This window comes from Peromyscus californicus, unplaced genomic scaffold (assembly GCF_007827085.1).
Source record: "Peromyscus californicus insignis strain IS unplaced genomic scaffold, ASM782708v3 Scaffold_15__1_contigs__length_86483966, whole genome shotgun sequence".
Classification (NCBI taxonomy): Eukaryota; Metazoa; Chordata; class Mammalia; order Rodentia; family Cricetidae; genus Peromyscus; species Peromyscus californicus.
Genome location: NW_026294447.1, coordinates 83,685,479 through 83,713,271, shown reverse-complemented (window position 1 = coordinate 83,713,271; position 27,793 = coordinate 83,685,479). Strand labels below are relative to the sequence as shown.

At 44.2% G+C, this 27,793-nt stretch overlaps 1 protein-coding gene across 3 annotated transcripts in view; it reads left to right on the top strand.

Moving 5' to 3' along the window:
• Positions 1-27,793, top strand: part of Daam1 (dishevelled associated activator of morphogenesis 1) — a 172,790-nt gene that overhangs the window by 66,433 nt on the left and 78,564 nt on the right. For all 3 annotated transcript variants that reach the window (XM_052739623.1, XM_052739624.1, XM_052739622.1), the window contains exons 2-3: positions 5,118-5,337; positions 26,072-26,161. In XM_052739623.1, coding sequence (XP_052595583.1) covers positions 5,155-5,337; positions 26,072-26,161 — 273 coding nt within the window. In that variant the 5' untranslated portion in view covers positions 5,118-5,154. The remainder of the gene's footprint in view (positions 1-5,117; positions 5,338-26,071; positions 26,162-27,793) is intronic.

Below are 27,793 nucleotides of genomic sequence, written 5' to 3'. Positions count from 1 at the left end.
GGTTGCTGAGATATTTGTGCTGTGTATTATAAAAATAGCCATTTGTAGCAGATTACAGGGAAAACAACTAGTCCTTCCCCACAAGTAGTCTGGCAAGCTAGTTGTACAAATCAGCAATCAATATCCAATCAGTTGGATATTTTCTTCTTCTTCTTTGTTCTTTTAGCAGTGCTGGGGATGGAACTTGGGACCTGATGCATCTCATTTGAGTGTTTTTAATAGGCATTTTTCACACTTCCTTCTTCTAAAGCTAGCAAATAACCACATCAGTTATTTTTACAATAAATCTCTTTTCATTAATAGTGCAAATAGTGTGCCTTCATTATAACAATATGAGGCATACTAGAGCTTTATGTCTTAAAAAATCAAGGTGGTCCACATACATCCCAGAGTCAACAGCTGCTGATAGTGATAAAGTCCTCCCATTCTTCTGATGCATATGGCTTTTTCATAGAAATGTGATACTGTACACTTAGTTATGAGCATGTCACTAAGTATCCTCTTCCAAATAGCTGCTGCTGATCCATCATCTTTGTGCCATCATAACATTTGTTAGTTGATTTCCATCGTTATCACTTATTTTATGCTCTAGTTTATTGGATGTTTCGGATAATATTTTGGTGTGTGTGTGTGTGTGTGTGTGTGTGTGTGTGTGTGTGTGTGAGAGAGAGAGAGAGAGAGAGAGAGAGAGAGAGAGAGAGAGAGAGAGAGAGAGAGAGTGTCTTCGATTGTGTCTCTGAGCATGTAAAGTCTCTTCCCAGAAGCAGAAACACCCAGTCAGAATGTGTGCCTGTCTGCAGGCTTTGCTCCCTTGCTCTAAGAAATGCTGAACTGGATTGCAGCTGCCGTCAGCCCCAGCTGTGTCCCACAGCCTGCGAGCTCTGGAGACTGGTGGGGTGGGAGGATGTTGACAGAAGTCAGGAAGAACAAGGGACTTCCTCGGGAGAAAGCGATAGGAGTGCAGGATATTTGGGGGGCATAGGCAGTGACCTGTGAATAAAGTAGGACATTGGTAACAAAGTAGAAACCATGGGAAAATTGGGCCAAAGTCCAGTTTGGAGCACTGAAAGCCAGTTTAGAATAGCACTGAGGGAACTCTTAGCAGGTTTTTGAGCAAGGCATTGAGAGCCCAGGGCTTTGCCAGGGGAAATTGAGGACGTGCACTAGACTGCCTCAGGCTACACATGCCCAGCACCCTCTGCCCTCCCCTCATCAGCACTTGCACCGTCCCCTCTGTCTGACTGTCCTCTTGTCTGTCAAGGACTGCTTCCAGATCTTATTGCTGGTTTCCCTGGAGCTTTGTTTTAATGATTTGATGTACTACTGGTCCCCGGCTCTAAGTTCCCATTTCTGAATCCTTAGGTGCTCACTGTCTATGGGACATAGCAGGTACAGATCAACATTGGTCAGAGGACTCCCAAGTACTGCATGTGTGTTGTATGACCTTATACATGTATACCTTAGACCAAGGAATGCATGTTCCAGTTCAATAAGATGTTAGATGTCTAGGCTGAGTCTTTATTTCATAGCCAACGTGGTTGTCCTGCAGGGCCATGTCCCTCCCTCCCTTCAGAAACCATGCACTCCCCTCACCCTTCAGACAGCTAAGGGCTCAATCCCAGAGGTGTGTGCAAGCCAGAGTTATGTATAAAAACTTACCTAAAATACTAACAAGGAAACCAACAAATGGACGGCGATTCTGCAGTGGGGTTTGTAGGTGCTCTATGTTGGTAGAGTGAGTTTCACTTTTAAAACTTAGGGACAAAACCAAAGAAAAAAAATCTCTCCAGAGCTAACTATTTCTGAATGCTGACACACTTGTTTCTAGTCTCTGTCCTGTGTTTCTATTTGTATTGTTAAGTACAACAATCCTGTATTGTTCTCGAAAAGCTGAAAACCTTATGAGCCCAGCTTTCATCTTCATTCCCCAGAGTTTTTAAGCTTTTTGGAGTAGAGCCCTTTAAAATGAGCTTGAATATTAAAATTGCGTGTTCCTTAAGTATTTACTATCATGGCTCCTCCTTCCTAAGATAACCACATAGGAGAATTCCAACTAGCGGCAACTGCTGCGAAGAACTTGACCGCGGTGGAAGAATAGCGCATGGGACATGGAAAGATAACTGCTGTAGACAGGCATCGGGGTGTCCTCTGGCAGAGTGCTGGTGCTTTTATCACAAGGACTCAGCCCTGTCCCGATGCAGACCTCAAATGCCAGTCTCTGACATTGTTGGTGCAAGGTCCTGAGGTCAAAGCCAAATAACCAGTGTGTTTTAGGTGCAGTAACCCATGGTGAGATGGGAAGGCAGATGGGGCAGATTGTGAAGACTCAAGAGACAATTGGTAGCTTGTGCATGTTTTTTGTTTGTTTGTTTTTGCTTGTTTTTTGAGACTGGGTTTCTCCATGTAGTTTTGGTGCCTGTCCTGGATCTCACCTCTGTAGACCAGGCTGGCCTCGAACTCACAGAGATCCGCCTGGCTCTGCCTCCCAAGTGCTGGGATCAAAGGCATGCACCACCACCACCCTGTGCATGTTCTTTTTAATTGCAACAAGTTTTATGAGATTGTTAGGGCGTATTATTGTCCTGGGCATTCCTAAGAGGAAATTAGTTTGAAGACAACAGTGCCAGCCAGAGTCTCCTTCCCTCTACCTTATCCCCTGCTCACAGAGCACTGCCTGTGTCTCCCATAGCTACGGCTCACTGGTTTTCAGTTCCACCTTGGAGGCAGCCCAGTTCTGAGCCTGTTTCTGTGTATCAGCCCCGAGATCAATTGACTTTTCGATAGATGCAGTCCTTCTCCCACTGGACCTGTTCTTGTCTTTATGAAGTCCTGCCATCTGCTAGCCTCGTGTGGGAGGACAGACTGCTTTGTCCTAGTTATCAACATGGTATCATTGACTTCATCTGTGAAATGAGCTGTCTTCCCCCTGGGAGGGGCTTGGCAGTCTCTGTAGCTCTCCAGCAAGTCACCTGTCCACAGCTCTGAAGTGCGGGGACCCTGTCCCCTTCCACCTTGCTTGAGACATGTCTCTTGTCTCCCGCCGCATAAGCCCGGCCGGCCAGTGGAGAGCTTGGCTTCTCCCGTTTCCCATCTCCGTCACAGACCTGTTCGCGCTACTGCTCCTACATGGGCTGGGCTCCGGCTTCAGGCTGGCCTTTCGGGGAAGTACTGCCCTCGCTGGATCACCTGCCAGGGCCTGTTTTCCTGTCCATGAGACTACTCTTAAAATGTGCTGTAGTGGCACTCAGGACATGGCTTTCCTTGGACTTGGTTTTTCCCTTGATTGGATCCCTTGGAAAGAATTCCCAGACAATATTTGGTTGTAACTCAAAAAGTACTCAACCCCTTAAAAACATCTTTATAGTGAAAATTCAAAGGGCTACAAAATAAAAGACACAGTTCCCCAAACCTTTTTATTTTTGATGCTACTGCTATTAGTATCTTTTCATTTTTTCATAAATCTTAATATGTTCTGAAAACACCCTGTAATCATGCAGAGTAGAGTGTGTATACTATAACATTTGAACTTTTTTTACTTACATATTTGGATGTCTTCTTCTGTTTAATGAATTCATAGTATTCTGTTGTGTGAACCTGCTATAATTTATTTCAATATTTCCCTTATTGGTGGACTCTTGTCTTTCCGTTTAAAAAGCTCTAATCCCTAAGGCTCTGGATTCTCCATTAACTTCCCGTGTTAAACATTTACAGAGAGGCTCCTCTGTCTCTGGCTGTGGACAAAGTTCGTTAGGCTGTGTGCTTGAGTTGGCACCGACAGAAGATGCAGGCATACGAACAGGACTGCACACGTGCTAGGACAGAGAGGGGGTGCCTGCACATCTAGTCAACATTACCAAGTCAACCTAAGGAGGTGACCGAGAGTCTGAAGTAGGACTTTAAAGGATGCTGGGGCTGACACGATGGCTCAGCAGGTAAAGGCACTTGTCACCAAGACTAGTGACCTGAGTTCGAGTTCAATACCAGGAACCGTCATATCAGAAAGACAGTAATGACTCCCCCAAACTGTCCCCAGATGCAACACATGTACTGTGACACAAAATGCCACCCCACAAATAAATAAATAAATGAAAGAAAAAAATATGAAGCTTTAACTTAAAGAAAAAAAAGGATAATGAGATTCCCTTGGGACCAAAGAAGAAACAATCATGCATTTTTTTTTGGTGGTCAGTGTTTATTTTTGAGGTTATAATATAATTACAACATTTCTCCCCTCCTTTCCCTCCCTCCAAAACTCCCCTCCATTAACCCTTTCCACTCTCCTTCAAATTCTTGGCTTCTTTTTTCACCAATAGTTACTACATGTGTATATGTATTTTCATACACATATATATTCCAAAATGTAACCTATTGAGTAGATACAATGTTGCTTGTATGCATGTTTTTAGGGATGACCATTTGGCACCAGGCAACCAATTGGTATACTCTTCCCTGGGTAAGACCGCCTCTCCCATTCCTAGCTTTACTTAGTTGCCTATGGTTTTTTTGTGTGTAGGGTTGAGGCTTCGTGGGCTTTTCCCCATCCAGTTTGGTATGTTCATTGGTGTCATCCATCTTCAGCTCACAGTTGGACGGCCATGTTTGTAAGACTTTATAAGCATAGCTTCTGATGCTACTAGGAGACACAGTCTCACAGCAAACAAAATCCTCTGTCTCTTATAATCTTTCAGGTCTCTCTTCTGTAGTGTTCCCTGGGCCTTAGGTGTGGGGAGTGTTTTGTAGATGTGTCCATTGGGATTGGGCTTTACAACTTTGCATTTGGATTGACTGTGGTTTTCAGAACTCATTTATGTCTGCTGCAAAGAGAAGTTTCAGAAGCAGTCATTCCTGAGGAAAAGGAATTCCATACAAAGAATGGTCATCAGGTGGACTGGCCAGAGCATGTTGCAGGGTACAGTGGCTGGAACTGCACTATTTGTACACAGTTGGCCTACGGAAGCATTCAATAAGTGAATGGAAGGACATGGGTTCTCGCCTGTTTAGATGCCAAACTCTCTGTTTCCTATAGAGTCCACACGTTGCCAGAGCACAGGGAACTCCCCTTTGAATTGGTTTGATTTTTCTGTCATACTCAACCATGTCATGTCTTCTTTTCACAGAGTTTAGTAATATCAAGAAATAGGAGAGAATTCAACCATGGCCCCAAGGAAAAGAGGTGGACGAGGGATTTCGTTTATCTTTTGCTGTTTCCGAAACAATGACCACCCAGAAATCACATATCGGCTTCGGAATGATAGCAACTTTGCACTTCAGACCATGGAGCCAGCGCTGCCCATGCCCCCTGTGGAGGAGCTGGATGTCATGTTCAGTGAACTTGTGGTGAGTCCCAGATGTCTATGCTATCATGCTATCATTGTTGATAAGCCAGAGGAGAAGAGGGGAGGAGATGGGTGGGTTGGCTTGGCTTGTATCTGTATCTGAACCCTTACTGTCCTCACTGAGCTATGGAGAAGTGTGTGTGTGTGTGTGTGTGTGTGTGTGTGTGTGTGTGTGTGTGTACATCGTGGCAGGTGAGTGGGTGTTAAAAAGGCTTGTATGAGTCTACATACAAAGGGTTTTGTTGGTGCTTCAAATAGGCAGAGGGATTTCTACATTTGGTTGTTCAAATAGTGGTAGGTAAAGGGCAAGTGTATCCTAACTTACTCTTTCTAATTCATCCTCATTCTCCCTCAGGTCTATCCTTATGTGTGTAACTCCTGCATCTACATCACACCTTTGGCATGCTTCAGTGTTCCCCCACTCCTCTCCCAATGTGTGGTATTAGTGCTATTTGAAAACTAGTCATGCTTCCCAACTTGTCTTTGAACTTTGGTGAAAGACATTAGTACTTAAGTGCAGTATCATTACTTAGACTAATGATAGGATTGGAGTAGCAGCTGTTGTGGGAAACTTTTTATAGATACCATCACATTGTAGAGATCACTGTCCTCAAATGAGATGATATAGATTGTGTAGACCTGTTCATCAAGAGATGCAAATAGGCTCTTTACCTTTATGGCATAATTTAAAGAGGGCTAGTATAGAGATCAGCAAGACCTTGCTTCAAGTCACTACTCAGAATTTGCCTACTTAAGTGTAGGTGGTCATGTTATTTTTCTGATCCCAGTTTCTGAAAAGTGTAGGGAAAACACCTCCTCTCAGGATTGCTGCAGTGGCTAAGCCAGAGCAGGTCACAGTGAGTGGTCCAGGGCCTGACCCCTCAAGGTGTTCAGTGAAGTCACAGAAGTGCAGTGACTTCGATTCCAGCTGGCATTCCGCGTGGAGTTTGTTCTCACTGGACCAAGTGGTTGTGTGGCAGAAGCTCGAGAGTGTGGTCTTTTGCTAGATTCTTAGGGCAGAAAGTAGGCTGTGTCACAGCCTGCCAGGGGACTGACAGTGTTGTTCTGGCTACAGATGAGAGTTCAGAAACGGAAAGATGAGCCAGTGAGAGTCTGCGGAGCTGAGGTTTGCGTTTTGGTCTCCTGAGGGGAAGAAATGAGCCTATTTTTGAGCAGCGTTGATTAGGATAAAAAGAGATAGCTTATGATTACATGTTTATACTTTATGATACTGAATATTTTATCCCCTGTCTCTTCTCTGCACTCAGAAGAACTTTATTTTAGGTCTCAACATAAAAAGCTAAACCCAGCTGTAATGGGGCATGCCTGCAATCCCAGCACTTAAGAAACGGAGGTGGGGAGACTGGGAATTCAAGGTCATCTTGTGTTCCATAGTAAGCTCAAGGCCAGCCTGGGCTACACACCCACGTGCCCGCATGCGCACAGGTGGCTCTGGGCCGAGTCCCATTGGTAGGGTTCCTGCCTAGCATACAAGATGCCTGGTGTCCGACTTTTCTCCTCACTAACCAGCCTGACCCAGAGCAACTTAAGGGGGGAAGAGTCTCTTTGCTTTGGTCCGTCATGACAGGAAGGAGGGGCAGCAGGTGTGTGGCACAACTAGGAGTCACACATGTCTGCCTTCAGGAAGCAGAGAAGCTGAGTGTTGTCTACTGTGTCAGTCCACGACTCCAGCCCACGGAATTCAGGGCGGGTCTGGCCTGCTCAGTTAAATCTTCTTGAAAACACCCTCACAGACATACCCAGACTTGTGTATCCATGGTGGATTCTAAATCTTAATGAGTTGACAATGAGGATTAACCATGACACCTGGATCCAGTCACCAGCCCTGCATAAGCTGGGTGTGATGACTCAGGGGGACCAGACATTCAAAGTTATCCCAGGCTCCATAGCAACTTTGCGGCCATCCTGGGCTACCTGAAACCCTGTCTCAAACAAGACAAAGCATGCACACACAAAGAAAGTTAGACTTAGCCTTCAGAAATGTGACAAGTTCAGTTGCTGATAGCAGCAGAGGGGATCGGTTGGTCGAGAGGTTCTAACATCACCAAAGGTACAAGTGTGACGTTCCCCTGCAGGGATCATGCCTATTCTTGTTGTGGGGTGTGATGAGGAATATGGTCAGGGAAGGCTTTCAGAAGGCTGGGAGGAAGGGCAGGAGGCCATGTCACTGGCTGTCCAGCCTCTCCAGCTGGCTTCTGCTGTGGCAGTGAAACCTTGGTTCCGCCAGCAAAGCCTCATCCTGCATTAGTGCTGCGTGTTCACCCCAGGTCAGCTGTAGTTCTGTTCCTTGCAGCCTTCTTTCCAAGAGGAAAGGAAGCAGCAGTCTCCAAGCCTGTAGGTAGCATGTCATTGGGGCCCACCTTTCATTGCCAGCGCTGATCACATGGACACGCTTGAGAACACGGGGTTAGAAAGTGTCATTCTTTTGTAGAGGTTGGCACCACTAGTCACATGGCCAAGGCTGAGGTCACTGAGATGGATGGAGGATGCATAGTCCTCTCACAGGGAGGGGCTGTGGATCATGTGCCATGATGGCTGTGGAGAAGGGCAATAATGGTACATTTATGGCTTGGTTTTATTTCCTGCTCAAAGTGCTTTACCATCAAATGTGTACCTGAGGAGAGGTGTGCCACTGATAGCTGAAGACTTTGTGGGTTGTGGAGCCAGGGAAGAGCTAATATCCCCGCATAGTCTGCATCTGTTCCCTTCCAGCATATTCTATCAGACTCCTGCGTTGAAACTTCCCCAGGAACTGGTGGTGGCAGCTCCCTGTACATCTTGAAGACTGCTTGTTACTTTGCATTCAGAGAGAGAAAATTCCAGTCTCTGCTTATTGATGTCTCTATTGTGTGTGAGAAAATTGCCTACAGCTGCTAGTTGTTAAAAAAAAACCAATGCCAAACCAGAACTTTAAGCCAAAACCATTGGAAAACAAATTATCCTGAGGTTTGTGTCTGTCCTGGTGAGTGACGATGGATTTTTGTCTACCTCTGACTTCAGGGACGTAGACCACAAACCCTTCCAATTGCCAGGGGAGGCCTGAGGCTTGAGAGGTGGGCTCAAAGTGCTGGAAGCTGCTTCTCCGGGTTCTCCTGAGCAGTTGTAGAAATAATCCTCCTGTGCCCTTGTAATGGGAAGGGACTGATGGCAGAGAGGGCTTGGCTCTTCAGTCAGCACTTCTAGTTGCCTGCTTGGCCTGCAGTCTGAGGGAAGTTCTTTCAAGGCAGGTTCTGTTTGAGCTTGATTCCTTTTCTCAGTGAGAGAGTTGGTATAAAGATTAAAGACGATAATTAAAACATGAACAAAACCAAACACAAAATGCTGGCACCTAGCTGGACCTGGTATTACAGGCCTGAATTCCCAGCTAGTTGGGAGGTTGAGACAGGAGGATCCTAAGTTCAAAGCCAGCCCGGACAACTTAATGAGACCCTGTCTTAAAATAAAGAAGTAAGTTGGATGCTTTGTATACAGATTAGTATACAAAGTATACAGATTAGTATACAGCTCAGTAGTACAGATTAGCATGTGAGAGGGCTTTGGTTCAATTTCCAGTACAGAAAGTAAGACAAAGGAAGGAAGGAAGGAAGGAAGGAAGGAAGGAAGGAAGGAAGGAAGGAAGGAAGGAAGGAAGGAAGGAAGGAGGGAGGGAGGGAGGGAAGGAAGAGAGGGAGGGCAGATGGGCAGGCAGGCAGGCAGGTGGGCTGGCACCCAGGAAGTGAACTGTAGTCTACAGCCAAGTGCAGCAGGAGTGATGGAAGGTAATTCAGGTCCTTCCTGAGGACGATTTTCAGCAATGTCCAGTTTTCTGCTTTCTTGGAAGCTAATCTGCGTGCTGTGTGAGCCCTGCCCTGCTGGCCCCTTTCTCTCTGCATCTGCTGGAAATGGGCTCAGCAGAGCGGGTCGTGTCAGAGTCCTTTCCCTTATCCTGTCTGATGAGTCACTGTGTCGTTTTAAAAAGTGATACCAAATGACTTTCTTTCAGAGCATGTATTGAAACCATATTATCTCACTAATGAAACAAACCTGGAAGGAGGTTGAGCATATAAATCTTTGAAGAGACAGCCAGGAAGGTGTGCCTTGTCCTGGCAGTCTCTCTGCCACACACGGGGCAATGAGAAGTGGAGGCACTTGGACACATCATTTCTTTTCTTCTTCTGGTGTTGGGGCTGAAACCCAGGGTCTTGCATTTGCTAGACAAGGGCTGTCCTGCTGAGCTACACCAGTCTACCCGCTGCCCCTTAAACTCCCTGTTCACTAAACACATTTACCTGTTCACCATGTTCATCTACGCAGAACACACAGTGCTGTGGCCTTTAGTGAATCCGTAAAACTGCAACCACCACCAAATTCTGTCTAGGCATTTTTGTTGCCCTTAAAATAACCCCCAATCCATTGATCATCACTTCCTATCCATCCTGAGCCCCACCATCCCCTGGCAGCCCCTAAACTACTTTATGTTTTGGAGAATTTGCTTTTCACAGACAGTTTGAACAAATGGAATCACAAAATGTAGATCTTAGTAACTGATATCCTTTATGTCATGTCAAAATTCCTCCATTGTGTGGTTGCTAATTCTTCATTTCTAATTATTGCCAAATAACATTCCGTCATAGAGGTATATCACATTTTAGGAATTTTTCAAAATTGATGGGTATTTTAGAATTTTTTTTGTTTTTTCCAGTTTAGCAATGTTATGAAGAATGCTGCTATAAACATGCATAGGGAAGTTTTTGCATGTAAATATGTTTTGGCTCTCATTGGTCCAGACATCCCAGCAGAAGTGCTGGGGCCTAAGAGAACGGTGTTTCCCCGAGAGATGTCAGACCGCTCTCAGGCGGATGCCCTTCCTGCCCCTCATGCCCACGAGCAGCCTGTGAAGCCTCCGGGCTCTCTCTCAAATTATTCATTTGTGTGTGTGTGTGTGTGTGTGTGTGTGTGTGTGTGTGTGTGTGTGTGTGATGTGTGTATGTGGGCACATATGTCACACATATGGCAGTCACAAGACAACTTTGTAAAGTCAATTGCAACCTTTATGTGATTTCTAGGAATTGAACTCAGGTCATCAGGCAGGTACAGCAAGAGCCTTTATCCTGCTAAGCCATTTTGCCTGATGTATAGCTATAGATAGATGGCAAAGTATATCCCAATTTCTTTATATCTTTGCTAAAATTGTTTTTATTCATCCCTTCCCACCTGCTTTTAAGTGTGTTCCACTCCACAGTGTATATGTGTGTTGTCTAAAATAAGATTTCCTGATCATTTCTAACTGCTATGGATTATTACAACTAAATTGTTCATTGATGCATTAATCAATTGCTACTAACTGTGTGTTTTATGTCGTTTGAACATTGTACCTCCCCATATCCTCTACCCTGCTTGTTCTCTATCTCTCTCCCTCCCTCCTCCCCTCAGCCTTTCCATCTCCCTCTCTTCTCCTCTACCCCCCACTTTTTACTCTTTGGTCTTTGCCTAGATCAAAATAGAGAGAGCATGGGCAGTCTGTGATTTAGCGTTGGTGCCTTAAAATTCATTGCACCCATGTTTGTTCTAGAAGCACTTAAAGAACTCAGATGATCTCATCTCATTTATTTGGGAAGCACTAGACACAAAAGCCCTGTAAATTGTCCTGCTCAAGTAACTTGCATTTTAATATTTTCAATAGATTTCTTTGAGGATAAGCAGACAATGTGTTACTCACCAACAGATTGATTATTGTGATGTGAGTGTGTGGTAAGTGCCTGTCTGTGCTAGATCCCAAGTGGACACAACACCGTCCTTGATGATGCCCTAGAGCTGCTGGTCAAGCAGTGAAGACAGGCCTATAAACATGCAATCCTGTCATACGTGACCCAGTGCTAAGAAAGGGTCCACTCAGGACCAAACATCCTTTTTTGAGAGAAGAGGCATTATACACCCAATTTTCACGGGAGGTTCTCCTGGAATAAAATCCTCAGCCTCTCTTCCAACATCTCACTGTTCTTTGGCATATTTATAACTCAGTCTCACCTCCTTTCTCTACTAATGTTCATTTGTAACTGATTTCAGAAAACACCTTTCAAATCTTTTAATTCATCCTTTGAGAATTTCATACATATGTACAATGCGTTTTGGTCAGGTCCACCCTCCTTCCAATTCCTCCTGAATGCCTCATCCCTCCTGCCGCCATCCTTTTCTGAACTCCAGGTCCTCGTTTTGTAACCCTGTGACTCTAATCATTTGGCTATATGTATGGGGGTATCAGGCCATCCACTGGAGGATGGTCAACCTACTTCCCTGAAGAACACTGACTCTCCTTTCCCCACAGCCTTGAATTGTCCAAGATCCTCACATAGAGACAGACGGGGCTTTGTGAGCCCCTACCCCTTTATCCTGGGATTATGGCTGGTTTGATCTTGTGCAGGCAACCACAGCTGCTGTGAGTTCATGACTGCAGCAGTCCCGTCCTTTCAAATGAGAGTTCTGCAGCAATCTTCCTGTGCTGGTTGTTGTTTATCAAGTTCACACAAACCTAGATATACCTGGGAAGAGGGAATCTTAGTTGAGAACATGCCTTCGTAAAACTGGCCCATAGGCGAGACTATGGGGGCATTTTCTTAACCGATGATTGATGTAGGAGATTTCAGCCCACTGGGGGCAGTAACATTCCTAGGCAAGGTGGTCCTGCAGTATATGAGAAAGCAAACCAAGCAAACCAGTAAGCAGCACTCCTCTGTGGCTTCTGCTCCAATTCCTACTTCCACGTTCCTGCCTTGAGTTTCTGCTTTGACTTTCCTCAGTGATGGGGTGTTACCTAAAGGTGTAAAATGAAATAAATTCATTCTTCCACAGTTGATTCGGTCATGATTCTTATCACAGTAACAGAAATCTAAGACACCTTCCAATGTCTTGTTCTTATAGTCTTTTTTTTTTTTTTTTTTTTTTTGGTTTTTTGAGACAGGGTTTCTCTGTGTAGTTTTGCGCCTCTCCTGGAACTCTCTTTGGAGACCAGACTGGCCTCGAACTCACAGAGATCCACCTGGCTCTGCCTCCCGAGTGCTGGGATTAAAGGCGTGCGCCACCACCGCCCGGCTCTTGTTCTTATAGTCTTTATGCCCATTCCTTTGCTATGTTCCCCAAGCCATGTGGATAAGGAGTGTGGTATAGTTGTCCCATTTAGAACTGAATATTCTACAGTTACTCATTCTATAAGTCTCTGTATTAATTGCTGTCCACTGCAAAAACAAGTTTCTCTAATGAGGATTGAAACTATACCATTGGTATACAAATAAATGTTTAGAAGATAGTTTGATGCATATCTGTTTAGTAAAATAATAGGTTCTCCCATAGGGTCTATGGCCTCCCAGCCAAGGGTTCTTGGCTGGGTTTACAGTACCAGGCATGAGCTCAGCTCTGTGTAGTAAGTCTCACATACCATCAGAAAGCATTTGGTTACTCCTGGAACATTCACGCCACTATTATAGCAATGAGCATATTTTCTGGGCCAGTCATGGTTGTAGCTCACAGAGTCCATAACTAGGTAAGACTATTGATGGCTTTTCTTTCTTAGCAGCCTGTATCGAATTTTCTGGCACTGTGAAAGTTAGCTATTTGGGAGGAAGCTTCTGAGTCAGTACCAGGTTAATTTCTCTAAGTCCTATATCCCAACTCTGTGGTGTTTTCAGGAATAGGTTCTTTCCATCATTTTCTGGTGAACGACCAAGAGCGATGACAATGGGGCATTTCATTTGGAGGGTTATAGGACCCAGCAATTTAATGAACTGGGCTTTAGCATTAGATCCCATAGAGGTCATTCTGTTTAAGCTGGTGCGTGTGTGTGTGTGTGTGTGTGTGTGTGTGTGTGTGTGTGTGTGTGTATGCATGCATGTGTGAATGTGTGTATGCATGCATGCGTGTGTGTGCTTGTGTGTGTGTGTGAGAGAGATTTCTGGGTTTTTTTTTAGAAAGGTTCTCAGACTGCAAATTTTGTTCTGTTAGCCATGAGAATTGTTACCTCCTTTTTTCAGGCTGTTGAAATCATTTCTCTTATTACTGGAACTATTATAAGCCCTCTGTAATAATAAAATTCTTCTGTTATCATCAGAATCAATGAGAAGTTTCATCATGTTTTAGCTCCTTATTTTTTAAAACATGCCTTTGTACTAAAATCATGGCTAAGAATAGAAAGTATCTTATGGGAGCTATTCAGTTTCTGTCTCCATTGGAAGTTGGAAAAATAATTGGGTAGCAGGAACATGTAATTTTAAACTAATAGAAGAAAAAACACTGGTTGTAAGAAGTTCTGGTTTTGATCTATTGTTTTTTAATTAGAGTGTAAAGGATTTCTGGTAACCAAGCAGAGGGAATCAGGTTTTATTCTAGAATAACTTCAGAGTGTTCAGTTGTTTGGAAGCCAAGAACCAGAACTGAGTGAAGGAATTGGTATTAAGAATGTTCTAGTTCCAGGAGGTCTGTTTCCACCTGATAAACTCATAAAGGACCAAAGAGAATGCTCTTAGTTAAAGGACATTGTTAATTGACAGTAAAGTAAAAAAAAAAAAAAATACTGAATAGATCTTCTAATTACACTTTGCATTTTTTAATAAATTAACTTGCTAAGTTCTTAGAGAAAACTGCTTAACACCGGTTTGACAATATGCACTGCATCCCAAAAGGAAGTGGTGTATAGATAATGGACTTGTGTGTGTGTGTAGTGCTAAAATTCCTGTGCAGTTAGTGTGAATTGCTGCCAATGTGCAGTTGGTTTAAAGGAGACAAAGGCAATCTCAAATTCAGAACTTGATAAACAAATTGCTCTAGCCCTGAGAACAGCTGATGGTTTATAATACTGGCCAATGTTAATCTGTGTAGTTTTACATGCCTGTATCTGTTGTGTTTTGGAATAGAACATTGTATTGCTTCTAAAATCTGGCAGCAGGTTTTTATACCAGTAGATGTTAAGTATTTCTTTGTACTGACTTACATCCTGTCTGCTTAAAAAAAGTCTGATGGTCAAAATGGCTTCATAAGTTTCCTTCTAGTCCTCTGATTCTCTAAAGCTTAAGGAAAGACTATTCCTTCCAATCTTGTGTGTATTTTATCTTACCAGGACCATTCCAAGTCATTTGAAAATAAGTTATTCATTTTAGATTTTTGATTTCCTGTTTGATAGATATGGTGTTGTCAGTGTAGTTACCATTCATCTCTGAATGCTTCCTAATGTTAGATCACAGAGACAGGGTGAGAGGACACGAGGACATAGGAAGAAACAGGAACAGTTGCTTTTTAAACTGAAACAGTGGCTGGAACGTTGGCACCTGTCCCAGGTCTGTGGAGATGGAGGCAGGTCATCTTTGTCTGTATAGGGAGTTTGTGGTCAGCCTTGGGCCATAGGAGAGTGACAAAAAAAAAAAAAAAAGACAACAGAGAGAGAGAGAGAGAGAGAGAGAGAGAGAGAGAGAGAGAGAGAGAGAGAAAAGAAGAAGAAGAAGAAGAAGAAGAAGAAGAAGAAGAAGAAGAAGAAGAAGAAGAAGAGAGAAATACAGTAAAACTATGAATTAATGATGCTGTTGAGAAAAGGGCTTTAGATCCTTTTGGTCCTGATCAGTTCTATTAATAAAAAACCTAAAGAGACCTTGAGTTACAACTGCGTACTGGGGGCTGTAATTGAAAATCTGACGACTTAATGTAGTCCCTTGGCTCTCAGTTGCAGATGACACAGTCAGGATTCTGTACTGACTTGCCACCCTTTACTGACCCCACAAAGCCAGTTTTAGGGGCTGAAAGACCAGGGGGCTAATTTGATTTCTGTAAGTTGTAGGCTTTGAGTAAGCTTTCAAGTGTAATTTTTTTGTACTTAATTTTGTTTTTTGAGTTTGTTATTTGACAGTTTCATACATGAAAATAAAGTATTATAATTATTCCCCTCACCTGACTTTTTATGTGCTCTAGTAATGGTTAGAAAGATCTGTTAGTTTAAACGTATAACTTCCTGAGAATTTATATTGATGCTCTAGGAACAATCTTAACACCATTACTTGTTCTCACCACACACGTGACCTTAGTCCAACATGAGGACCACATGTTTGGGTTCTAGCTTATCTGTGACTGTGCTCACCACTGTACCCAGAACCCTCCCCACTCACTTCCCTGCCCAGAGTTCCTCTGCTTGTAAAGCTGTTTGATTCATGCCCTGGGAGCTCAGTGGCCAGCTCTGTCCTCAGTTATGCTTTTCCTGGCTCATGAATGAAGAGTTGGAATTTTCTTTGTTGAAAAAAAAATTCCCCCTTTTAGAAGCTGCATATTTTTCTCTTATCCAGTTTTAAATGGATTTATTGAAAACACCCTACAGCTGCCAGCTTCTTCTGCACATTACAGAATTCAAGAACAAAGTTCAATTTAGTGACTGAAAGCCAACGGAATAAACATAGGGGTTGTTTTCTGGAAAGATGGGCATCTACCAAATTTAAAAGGAGCCAGAAAGTCCTTTCCTGTTCTGTAGCTAGTAAACTTGAGTGTATTCTTCAGTGCCTGGCTCTTCGTGTCAAACCTGAGATGCAGATACATACAGCCTTGCACTTTCAGAGAGTAGAATGGTGCGGTGTTCCTTCCTTGTATCTGCCATTTCTAACTTCTGGATCTCCTGGGCCTGGAGCTTGTGTCCAGTCCGGAGAGGGTACTCAGTGCATGCTTGTTGTCCGGATGCTTGTGTGAGTGGATAGTGCTTGTTAAAGTTTAGCTTGTGAAATGGGTATTAAGTATTGGAAGAAGAGAGAGAGTGTGTGTGTGTGTGTGTGTGTGTGTGTGTGTGTGTGTGTGTGTGTGTGTGTGTGTATTGTGTGCATGTGTGTGTGTAATGATTGCTGAGTACTCCAAGAGCTGGTTTGTTCTGTGACTAATCCTTGAAGTGGTGACTATAAGCTTAGGCTGATGCTGTGTGTCCCCGTACACCCCTCCCCACCCCCCCCATCATCTTTTCTACTCATCTTTCTCATTCGGATGTTGCTCAGGGAGCATCAGAAGGGCCTGCAGGAAGGGGAGCGGATTAAAAGAACAAAGGTGAGGAGGGTTAAGGAATCATTTTATTCTCTTAAAATCCCTCAGCCGAGGGAGGCGGCCCAGTCAGTAAAGGGCCTGCCACATACATAAGCGTGAGGCCCTGAGTTCAGATCTCCAGCATCGGCGGGAAAGCCGGGGGCAGCAGTGTGCACCTGTAACCCAGCACTGGGCGGACCGGTGGACTGCCAGGGGTGGCTCGCTGGCCAGTCTCCCTCAATCAGTGAGCTCCAGGTTCGAGGAGACAAACGGCTGCAGGCACATGCGCACAGGTCCATCCGGACACCACCCCCACAACACAGAGAACTAAGCTTCTCCAGTGTGCATTACGCGGTGAAGTCAGTATGTAACTGTGCTGTGGGAAGAGGCTCTGCTAGATTGTCTTTTGACCCAATTAATGCTGAAATGTGTCAGATGAGCTGCCAAACAAGTCTCTTGAGTGTGTGGGAGGGGCCTGGGCTCCAAGAACAGAATGGGCTTGAGAAGGAGGAACCAGGACTTTGGCTCCAGGCTCCCACAGGGCTTGGGGTGTCTCACCTGTCTGTCACTTTGCAGCTGGCCCTGCCTCTCCATTCAGTTAGGAGAACACTGCTTAGAAATGCTCTGTATTAAACGTGGTCAGCTGAAGTTGCACTAGATTATAGTTCCGCAAACGGGTATTTGGGGAACTGATTTAGCTACTTAGAACAGTTGTTTGGTTTGGAGAACTGGCAAGCTGCTGCTGCTTCAGATTAATTAGAAGTTCAAGTTACCCTAATGAATTTCCAGTCCCATAGCAGAAGTCAAAGAACTCTATAGGTTTAGCTGTAGCGTTTGTCTAGTAAACAGGATATACTTTGTATTGTCTGCTAGTAAGGGAAAGAAAGGAAACGGACATTAAAGCATTAGTAGTGAGAATCTAAACATTCTGTTAGTCAGCCTTTGCTTGTGGGATTTCTCTCTTCTTGTTTGTATGTATCACAAGGAAACATGTCTGTCAGACAGAACATTACCTAGTAGGTGAGTCATCCGTGGTATTCTGTGTAATGACTGTGAGTGTTGGCAGAAATGGAGCAGGCTGGAAGCCTTCAGGATCTGTCTGTACATGCCCATCCCTTTCTGGGTGGATAGCTTTCTGTTGTTGACCATTTCTGGCCTTTCCTGACTGCATAGGGGCAGGAGTGTCCTCTAACAGTGTCCAAAATCTTATCTAACTATTACATTTCTAACTACCACCCTAAGAATAAAAGTGTTCTCAGGGTCATTTGTGGTAAGTTTTAAGATGTGTTAGCAGCTCATGACTCTTGGGTGTGATGGCTACATGTCTTGGTGGGGCTGGATGTTCATAAGTTTAATGAGTATTGCAGCTTTCTTTATAGTATCCTCCTCCATACATTCATAAAAGTGATCTTTTTAAAATTTTGCTGTCAGAGTATCATACCTCTGTATCCACATTCCTTGTCTGCCCTCCTCCACTTGATAGGGACTGGTCACGTTGTCTTCTGACATGTGTTCTGGTTCCTGGCCTCTCTAGGGGTTTTACTTCAGGTATGGTGGGGTTGCATAATGGGAGAAGGGGGTTCCACTCTGAGAATGCAGTGCTGCTGCTGGTATATCCTTGAGGTAATCCAGAGCAGGTTACAACCCACCTGGAACGCAGGAAGCCTGGGTGGGGCTAGGCTCCAGGCCTTGGGTCTGTTTGCCACAGGCAGTTTTGTCGAGGGAAGTAAGGCTTGGTTGAGTAATAGGCTTGGGAATTCTGTGAGCTCTCTACATTGAATCTGATGGAAGGTTAGCTTGTCAGGGACCATTAGAAAGCAAAACAAAACACACCAAAGACAAACCCAAACATAATAAACACACAAAATGGTGAGTGGATGAGCAGGATATCCCAAGGGCCTGGTTAGCTTCTTCTTCCTTGTTTCCTACTCTGCATCCTCTGCTCCGGGATTGTGCAAATGCCTCCTAACCTCCATCTAAATATCCATTTGTGTGTGTGGGTGAGCTGACCTCGTTAGAAACAGACTACTGAATGAGGCTGGGAACCTGTGTGGCTGCTGTACTCCACAGAGCCAGCAGGTTGTCCAATACTGGTAGCTTTGGAGTTTTATACATAATCTTACATTTCAGTCTCTGAAAATCTCTGAAAACAGTTTGTCACAAAGTACTAATCTTTCTCCTCATTCACGACCTTTATTGTATGTTCTTTCAAAATTCCTTCCCTTGCTTTATCTATCAAATCAATGCATTTCCTTTTATTGATGTGCCCTGTGCCGATTGTTTTCTGATTTATGTGGATTTCTCTGTCGAGCTACTTGCTCACACTAAAGTGTAAGTGTAGGACCAGTGAGGTTTCTTTGTCCACACTCTTTCGGAGTGGAGGCTTAATAATAGGCTTTGTTAGGGCTCAGCCTAGAACTGTGGTTCCCACAGCCGAGCTTTCCTCAGAGCTCTTGTCTTCATTTAAAAAAGTCTTTATTTAAGATATTAGAAAAACACATATTCTATAAGAAGATGAAAGGATGATTACTATCTTCTCTGAGATGAACTTTTATGGGTTGTCTGTGGGTTGTAGTTTTTAGGAACCCAGCTTTCTAGGGAGAGAGGGGTGGTGCTGAGTCAGCACAAAGCATTCTCTTGTTTCTCACTAAGTCCTTGTCTTTTCATTTCCATTCAAAGACCTACCCCAAAAGAATGAGAGGAAGAAAACTGGGGTGGCCAGTGCAAGGAGGAGGCCGTCCAGACCAAGTGTGCTGAGCTGCACAAGCAACCTGGGTGTTTCTGGCTCTCTGGCCACGTGGACTTGTTAATATTAGTGGGAGATCCAATACCCTAGGACCAGGACCAGGACTCCTCATGGTGCCACTGCTAGGAACAAAACCGAAACCCAGGGCTGGGGATGTCACTTGGATGGTAGAGTGCTTGGCTAGCATGCTCAGAGCCCGGGGTTCAGTCTCCAACATCCAGTTATTCTTGTATGATGGAACCCGCCTGTAATCTCAGTACCCCAGAGGTGGAGGCAGGAGGATCCAAAGTTAAAAGTCATTTTTGGATACATAGTGAGTTTGAGGCGAGACTGGACTACATGAAACCCTTTCTCAATAACAAAGCCAACAACTCTAGCCTGACAGAAACAAGAAAGTTCCAAAAGGACTTCTTGTTAATATTAATGCATCACCTAATTTAATTATTAAGTTATTAAATTAATTATTAAGGGGCTTGGGGAAAAGTTGACCTAAATGTCGCCTGTACTAACAATTTATGAAATTTTTCAAAGAAAAGATGAAGGTATTTCATGGAAGTGATTTATGGTGTTGAACAAAAGCTGTGTGTAAAATGGTAGACTTGGAGCGTCCTCTAAAGGACACGCAGCCTTCCCTCTGCTCTGCACATGCTGTTTCCCAGGCCTCTGCTCCTTCTGGAGCTCACTGGAGGCTCCAGCCCTTACTATGTCGAGTGTGCTGTCCATCTCTGCTGCCCGGAGTTCCATTTGTTCTTCTGTCGCTCCAACAGCACACTTGAGTTTTGTGTTTCTGAAGTTTTAGTGAAGTATCATTTTCATGTTACAGAAGAGTTTGATGAGTTCCAATAGGTGTGTAGTTAGACAGCCGTTACTACCCTAGGAAAACAGGTTTTCCTAACGAAAGTTCCTAACTCAAGATTAGTTGCTAAAAAAAACCCTTATATAAGCAGGTACTATTTGAAATATAAAATGTAGTGATCCCAATTCTGTGATTGCCTCTTTCAGTATTTGGACTAATTATCAAAATGAAAAATCTCCTGTAACATTACCTTGAGGTAATTTGAGAGCTTAAGTAAAACAAATTGACAGAATGATTTTTAATTAGTTTGTATTCCAATTGCTTGCTCCCACTCTATTATATTATGCTTTTCTTCTTTTCCATTTGAGCTAATCCGCCACTGTTGCTTTTCTTCTTTTCCATCGTTGAAGTTTTATTTATCCCCTTCTCTAGTAGTGTGTCTAAAGAGTAAAGCCTGGAAAAGAGAGGAGCCAAAAGCAACCCAGCTGCTTTATAAATCATAACACTAAGATGGGCAGCTCAATAAAAATAGGCAAAACATGAATGCCTAAGAACAGGTAATCAGCATATGGAAAGTTAGATTCATCACTAGTTGTCATTAGGAAATACAAAATGAAGCTACTTGAGTTAACACCTGACATAAACTAGGATTGCTCACATTGAAAGGACATGACACAGAGTGATGATGGAAATGTGGAGCAACTGGAATGCCTCATTTTGCATCTTTGCTAATTCAAAAGCAGTGTTCTTAAGATTTTTACAAGCCAAGCACAATGGCTCATGCTGTGATCGCAACACTTGGGAATAGGAGGCAGGAGAATTGCTACAAATTTGAGGCTAATCTGGACAACACAGTAAGATCCTACCTCTAGGAAGAAATAAGCAGCAAGAATAGTTTTTGTTTTTGTGTGTGTATGATGTGTGTTCACATCTGTTTGAATGCAGACTCACCTGTATCACAGTGCATGTGTGGTGATCAAGGGAAAACCTCAGGTGTTTCCTCACCTTCCACCTTATTTGAGACAGATCTGTTCTTTTTCCCCAGCCCACATACCAGGCTGGCTGGCCTGTGAGCTGCTGAGGACTCTGCTGCCTCTACCTCCCATCTCCCTGTAAGAGCACAGGGATTATAGATGCTTGCCTCTGTGCCCTGCTGTATAGGAGTTCTGGGAATTCAAACCAATTTCTTATACTTGTGTGGCAAGTGCTTTACCCACAGAGCCATCTCCCAAGCCCTAGGTTTTAATCTGTAAAATCCATTATTTACACTTTGTTTCCCTGCTGCCCTTCCTTCCTCCCACCCCATTTCCCCTCCCCCTGTGCTGTGTTGTTTGAGGCATTGGCAGTTAATACAGAGATGACTAGGACAGACTGAACTACTGTCCTCTAGGAACCAGTCCATAATGGGAATGAGACATGCCAAAAAAATGCGACCATGGTCATGTGAGAAATCCTTCAGGGCACAGAGGAATTGACCATCCCAGGACAGACAGTTAGACCAACTATTTTAAGTGGTTAGCTAATGCTTTGGGAAGATCTGGGTGACTAGGATGATTCTTAGATGCAGTGGGAGGAGCCCACTTGAAAAAGAGCACACCATATGCAGAGTTTCAGAAGCTGGAGAAGTGTAATGAGAGGTGTGGGAAGGTGCTGTTGGTGAAGGGGGCCGTGAGGTGAGGCAGGTCATCAGGGGCCCTGTGAGGAAGCATCTAAACTGCTTAGGGACTATACTTTTTCTTGCAAGAATTAGAACTGGAAAGCCTCCTGTCTGTCTTTGTAGAGAGGTTATAAACACTTGAAGCTAGGGTGTTCTTATTCATCTTTGCATTCTTTATGTTGCCCGGCTCTGGTCTTAGACAAGGTAGGGCAGTGCTGCCGGAGCTCCTAAGGTGTTGGTAGTCCCTTAGAATCATGCATTCTTGCCACATCATTAAAACAGGTTGAATCAGAATAGAAAGACTTTTGAATGGACAGGCCAGGGTCTCATTAGATCCTGTACATTGTGTCTCAGCACTCCTGAATTTAAATTATCTCCTTCAGTCTTTGTCTGCCTGCTTGGCTGGGAACCCACCACTCTTCACCTTTGGTGACTGAGAAGACCAAGTTGAGAGGCTTTCACAGCTGCTGTTTCCTGTCTCCAGTGCTTTCCACTATTTCATTCCTGTTGACCACGTCATTTACCCGGAGAAGCCTTCACGTGCCAACTTTCCCACAACAACCTTAGCATGTGACCATCCTTCCGTTAGTCTGAGTTCCCTTCTGTCCTCCTGAGCAGATGATGCCCTCACTGTCCTAGTTCAGTGCCTGACACTGAGTAGATACTCAGCACACACTATCTTTGCTTCCGTGAACGAGTTCCTGAGGTGACTAGGGAGTGCATTCTCATTGTGTCTTCAGATGAAGGCACCGAAGGTCAGAGGTCACATCACTTACCCCAGATGCATAATTGATAAAAGCCAGATTACAGCTCGGGGGCAGCTGCCAGGAGAACCTGTCTCTTGCTTCTAGCAGACATCAGTGGGTCTGCTCATGCCTGTTCCTGTGAATGAGTCCACCCACCCACCCTACCCCACTTGTGGGCTAGACAGTACCCGAAGGAGCACAGACTCTGCCGTCGGTTTGCCCTTCAGTCCCGCCTCCACTGTTTGCTAGCTCTGTGTCTGGGGCAAGGTGCTCAATCATTGTGTGACCCAGTTTTCTAGAAAATGGGTTAGTAATAATACTTACTTAGGGGATTGTTGTATTTTAATTAATCCACATAAAATGTTACTAATAGACCCATGGAAATGTTAAACAATTGTTATCTCTTACTGTCAGAATACACTTATCCTTTTCCTTGTCCATATTGTAGATCAAAACTTTATGTGGGAACACTACAGCATTTTTTCATCCTGTGAGTATTTTCTTTTGCCATCAGACTGCCCCAGCTCATCTGTGTTCTCACAGTTTAAAATAGGTAATATCTGCCCCTCAGCAAAACCGCACACTCCTCCGCCCATACTGCGAATTTTGAGGTTTTAGGATTCACACGTTTCTTCACACATATGCTCAGGGAAAGCTATGCTGTAGTGTAGTAAATGTGTGTTATTAAGAATGCTGCCCTCAAATCAAAAGCGTTTCTCCAAACTAAGCTAGATACTGTTGAGCAGTTTGATTAACTGATTAACTGAGCTGATTGTGGGAAGTGATTTATGTCACCCTTGCTTCCCCTGTTTTTCAGAGCAGGTGTGACTTACAGGAAACTTACAAAGGAAGGAAGATAATTACTTCCCATATATACCGTTGCATGCCAGAATCTTAGTGTTTTAAACATGTTCTCTCCTAATGGAATTTTCTGTACAAGTTCTTCCTTCCTTCTGTGGTTGTTAGTTGTTGACATTATTAACAGCTAGCTTCTTGTGGTTAGAGTATAGTGTGTGTGTATGTGTGTGTATGCGTGTGCATGCTCTCACATGGTTTAGTGACTTAACTGTTTACCTCATTCTTAAAATAAGCTAGCAACTGATTTGTGTTCAAGTGAGAGAAGTAACAGCTGTACAGTTGCCACCCTGTGCCAGGCATTCACTGCATATTTAGCTGTTGCCAGGCCTTGCAAGAGGAGTGGTCTGCCTCTTCTGGAGAGGAAGTAGTGACTTGATGGGATTCAGAAGGGGGAAGCTGGCCTGTGCTAGGCTCTGGAGGGACATGTGTTAATGGGATATAGCAAAGAGTTAATGAGAAGCAAGCCTGGCGGAGGAAACGGGAGACTTCAAGAGGCCAGCTGAGGAATGAGTAATTAATTTTTCAGGCATCATAGAAGTAATGAAGGTTCTGGATTGGGTGCTTGAAACAGCACAGTGCTTATTTTCAAGGGGTGGTTTCTAGACCAGAGCATCAGCAGTACCTTGGAAACCTAATGAAATGCAGACACTGAACCTCCCCGATGGCCTCCCCACTGGTGGTCAGTGAGGTCAGAAGTTCGAACCCTGGTGATTCTGATGCTCACCCAACATTGAAGGCAAAAATGATTGAAGAGAATTCTAGGCATGCTGAGTAGATAGGACTGGAATGTCAAGGAAGAAGAGTGAGGAGCTGTACCAGAAGCCTTGGGAGTGGTTATTAGGACATAAGTTTGGATGGTTCCATTGTAAATGAAACAAAAGGAAAACCATTGCAAAGAAGATAATGGGACTTGATGACTAAGTAGTTGTGGGAGTGTAAGATGGAAGATAGGAAGCCAGTGACCTGTGTCTGTGTGTCCCCAAGTGTGACTGACAGCAGATACACACACAAGCCATTCAGGAGGGGAACTTGCCTTCAGAGATCAGAACCTTCTTGACCCTTAATTTATAGCTTTTATCTTTTACCCACACCCAGCCATCTACTGTTGTTCTCAACTAGATAACCTTCCCTGTGGGAATGAAAATGAACCAGGCACTCGATACCAATAATCACATTAACTACAGATGGAGTTACTGAGTGCCAAGATGTTTTCTCTGAGCACTCCGTATTCATTATCTCCTTGCTGCTATTCATTAGTTATGAATGTCTGTAAGTTGACTTCCTGCTCTTCCCACCACTTAATGTTTCTAAGCACTGATCTGAGAGGCTTAGCGCCTGGACTCCGGGGTCACACAGCTCTGGGCTTAAAACTTAGCTGCTTTGTCCAGCAGGTGTGTAGGCTGGAGGAAGTGCCTTGCCTCATCTTCACCCTAAGTTCCCCCAGCTCTCTTACAGTGGAGACTATTATCGTAAGGAGATGGAATAATGAGTGGTTCTCTTTAGGTTCATTGTGATAACTAAATAGGAAACGCCTGCCTGTACATAAAATCCTTAGGAAATATTAGTTGAGATTTATGGTGATAATACTAGGCACTTACACAAAACTTGATTGGCTTATGTTGTTAAAAAAAAAATAGACAAAAAATTCCCAGGGCTGGCATGACGGCTCAGTGGTTAATGCACTGACTGCTCTTGCAGAGAGGATCTGGGTTCAATTCCCAGCTCCCATGTGGCAGCTCACAACTGTCCATAACTCCAGTTCCAGGGGAGCTGACACCCTCTTCTGGCCTCCATGGATACAAGGCATGCAATGGTGCACAGACATACATGCAAGCAAAACACCCATGCACATAAAATAATAGTAATAATAATAATAATAATAATAATAATAATAATAAGCTCCTTAGGCTGGTACTTAAAGCCTTCTACAAAGTAGTCAGGTTTTACCTCCCATGATGTGTATAACTCAGTACTTCACCTTAGCTGGCTATGGTCTCTCTGTGTGCCAAATCTATTACCCAAACCTAGTCTTGATTCTGTTGCTGACTTAGTCAGTTTTTGTCACTATAACAAAAACATCTAAGATAATGAATCTATAAAAAGTAAAGGTTTATGCTAGCCCACACTTTGGGAGAGTCCATTCCATGACCCTTGGCATCAGTGTTGTGGGCCTGGACCAAGGCAGCCTTATCAGAAAGGGAACACATGGCAAAGCAGAACCATTCACATTATGGCCAGGAGACAGAGAGAGGAAATGGACAGGGTCCCTCAGTCCCCTTTGGTGGTATACCCCAATGATCGAAGGCCATCTTCCTTCTAGTCTCTACCTTCAAAGGGTTTCATTAGCTTCCAGTAGTGTCACCCTGGGGAACAGGCCATCCACAGATCCATTTTTGGATAATGACTATGGAGTACTTAGAGCAAAGATCTTGGCTTTTAGTAAGCTCTCTCGGTAGTCAGGGTTAGTGTTGGCATTGAGTGTCTGGTGCGTTTTCATTCTTATCATGTCTAAGTCGTCCAGTGCTCAGCCCAGGAGTCCGTTTTTGATGATTGCTGTCTTGTCTGGAAGGCTGTCAGCAGCAAACTCTCATCTTTAATGTGATTAATCCTGAGTTCCTGTGGCTCTGCACCCTTCCAGCTCGAGGGCCATACATAGCATTCGCAACAGCCAACGTCCAACCTAGCCATGTCTGTGACACCCTGGCCCTGTAGTGCTGTGCTGCTCTCTGGCCCTGTGCCAGGAGGTGCCACATTGGTAGCTGTGACACACACTGTGAAGTAGCTGCCACCTCTTTCTAAAGTGTGTGTTGGTAGTTGTTTTCCTCCTTGTTGATACTGGCAATGTTCTCTATAGGAATAACATCGGTCTCTGTAATAGTAATCATTTTCTCTTCTTCTCAGGATGAACTTGACCTCACAGACAAACACAGGGAAGCCATGTTTGCACTTCCAGCGGAGAAAAAGTGGCAGATATACTGTAGCAAGAAAAAGGTAAGATACTCATTGTGATCACAGTTAACTAGAAGAGCGTCACTTGTGAGTGCCTCTGCTCTCACATTTCATCAGCAGGACTCAGAAAGCGCTTTGTGATGTGCAGACCAGTTTGAACATGTCATGTTGTGGCCTTGCGGCTCCATGCAGTAAAGTGCTACTCCTCAGATGTTATTTTTATAAGCAGGTCACTGGGCTCCTCTGCACCTGTTACTGTTGCTCATAATTGTGTGTAATTGAGACCTAAAATAACAAAGGCTTGCCTGAGATAGAAGCATCTTGCCTGCTCCTTATATAGCAGTTTGTATACAGATAGATTAGGGAGAGTATCATGACTTTATGTTTACATAATTAGTAAAACTTTATATTTTGTTGCCTCTGTAGTACGGTTTCATTGCCCCCCATAGTTCAAAGTGCTCTTCAGCCATTTCACATTCCAAAGTGAAGAATGAGAAATTAGGCAAAAGAAACATACTCGCCACTCCTACTTTTAGGGACACATTTTAGCAATTTATTATTATTATTTTACTAGTGTGTGTGTGTGTGTGTGTGTGTGTGTGTGTGTGTACCACAGTGCATTTGTGAAAGTCATAGGACAACTCTCAGGAGTCATTTCTCTCCTCCTACAGTGAGTTCCAGGGGTTGAAGTCAGGGCATTTGGGCGAGTGTTTTACCCACTGATCCATCCCACTGGCCCTCATTCAGGAGTTCTATATCCCTTCAAGCTCATTGATAGGAAATGACTAAACATTCCTTTTGGGCACTCACTTGCAAATGAAAGCTGATACAGTACCACCCCAGGAGATGGGGTGGATGACACTGGGTCAACGAAACTACCAAACCTTCCTCTCTAGTCCACGGCACTGGGCATCACTGGGCAGAGGGGACTGAAATAAAGCTCACGCTCCTTCTTAAAGCCCGCACCAGATTCTTAGACCATCCCCATGTGTGTTTTCCCTCTGTTCCATATGAGATTTGAACTAAGTGTGGTAAATGTCCAGGCCAGAGTGGGCACCTAAGAGAAAGTGCTACCTCTTTCTAACATGCAGCAGACACCCTGATTATGCCCTCTTGACCTAGGGAACCAGCAACAAATGGCAACAACCCAGTGTCAGGGAACCTTCGATCAGCTGATCAGATGCAGTGTGGAGCCGCCATCTACTGGCTTGGCTGTCTCGCGGCCCCTCTGCCTTGTGTCACTGGTGTGACACCCTCCAGGGAGAGTCCTCGTGTCTCAGTGACCCGTGAGCCCAAGTGCATACCGCAGCTCCAGTTGACGGGGGGTGCTTTGAGGCACTGACCTTTGCAGTTGTCTTCTCACACTTTGGACCAGACTAATAACCATGTCCCTTGGTGGGACTCCGAATATCACACAAAATTGAAAGCAAGCTTCACTTTCCATGTGTGGTTCAAACAGGGAAGTGCTGTGTCAGATTTCTCTTTGGTGGCCTTTGCTGAAAGACCTGTGCAGATTGGGATCATCCCGGAACCATCATGAGATCAACCCGGATTACAGTCTTAAAGTCCTCATCCTTGAGTAGCTCAGTGTCCTTGTCAGTCAGTCGTCTCCTCTTCTGCTCTTTCATGTTGGACGTGGCTTACCAACCAAAAACTCTTGTGTTGAAAGGCCTC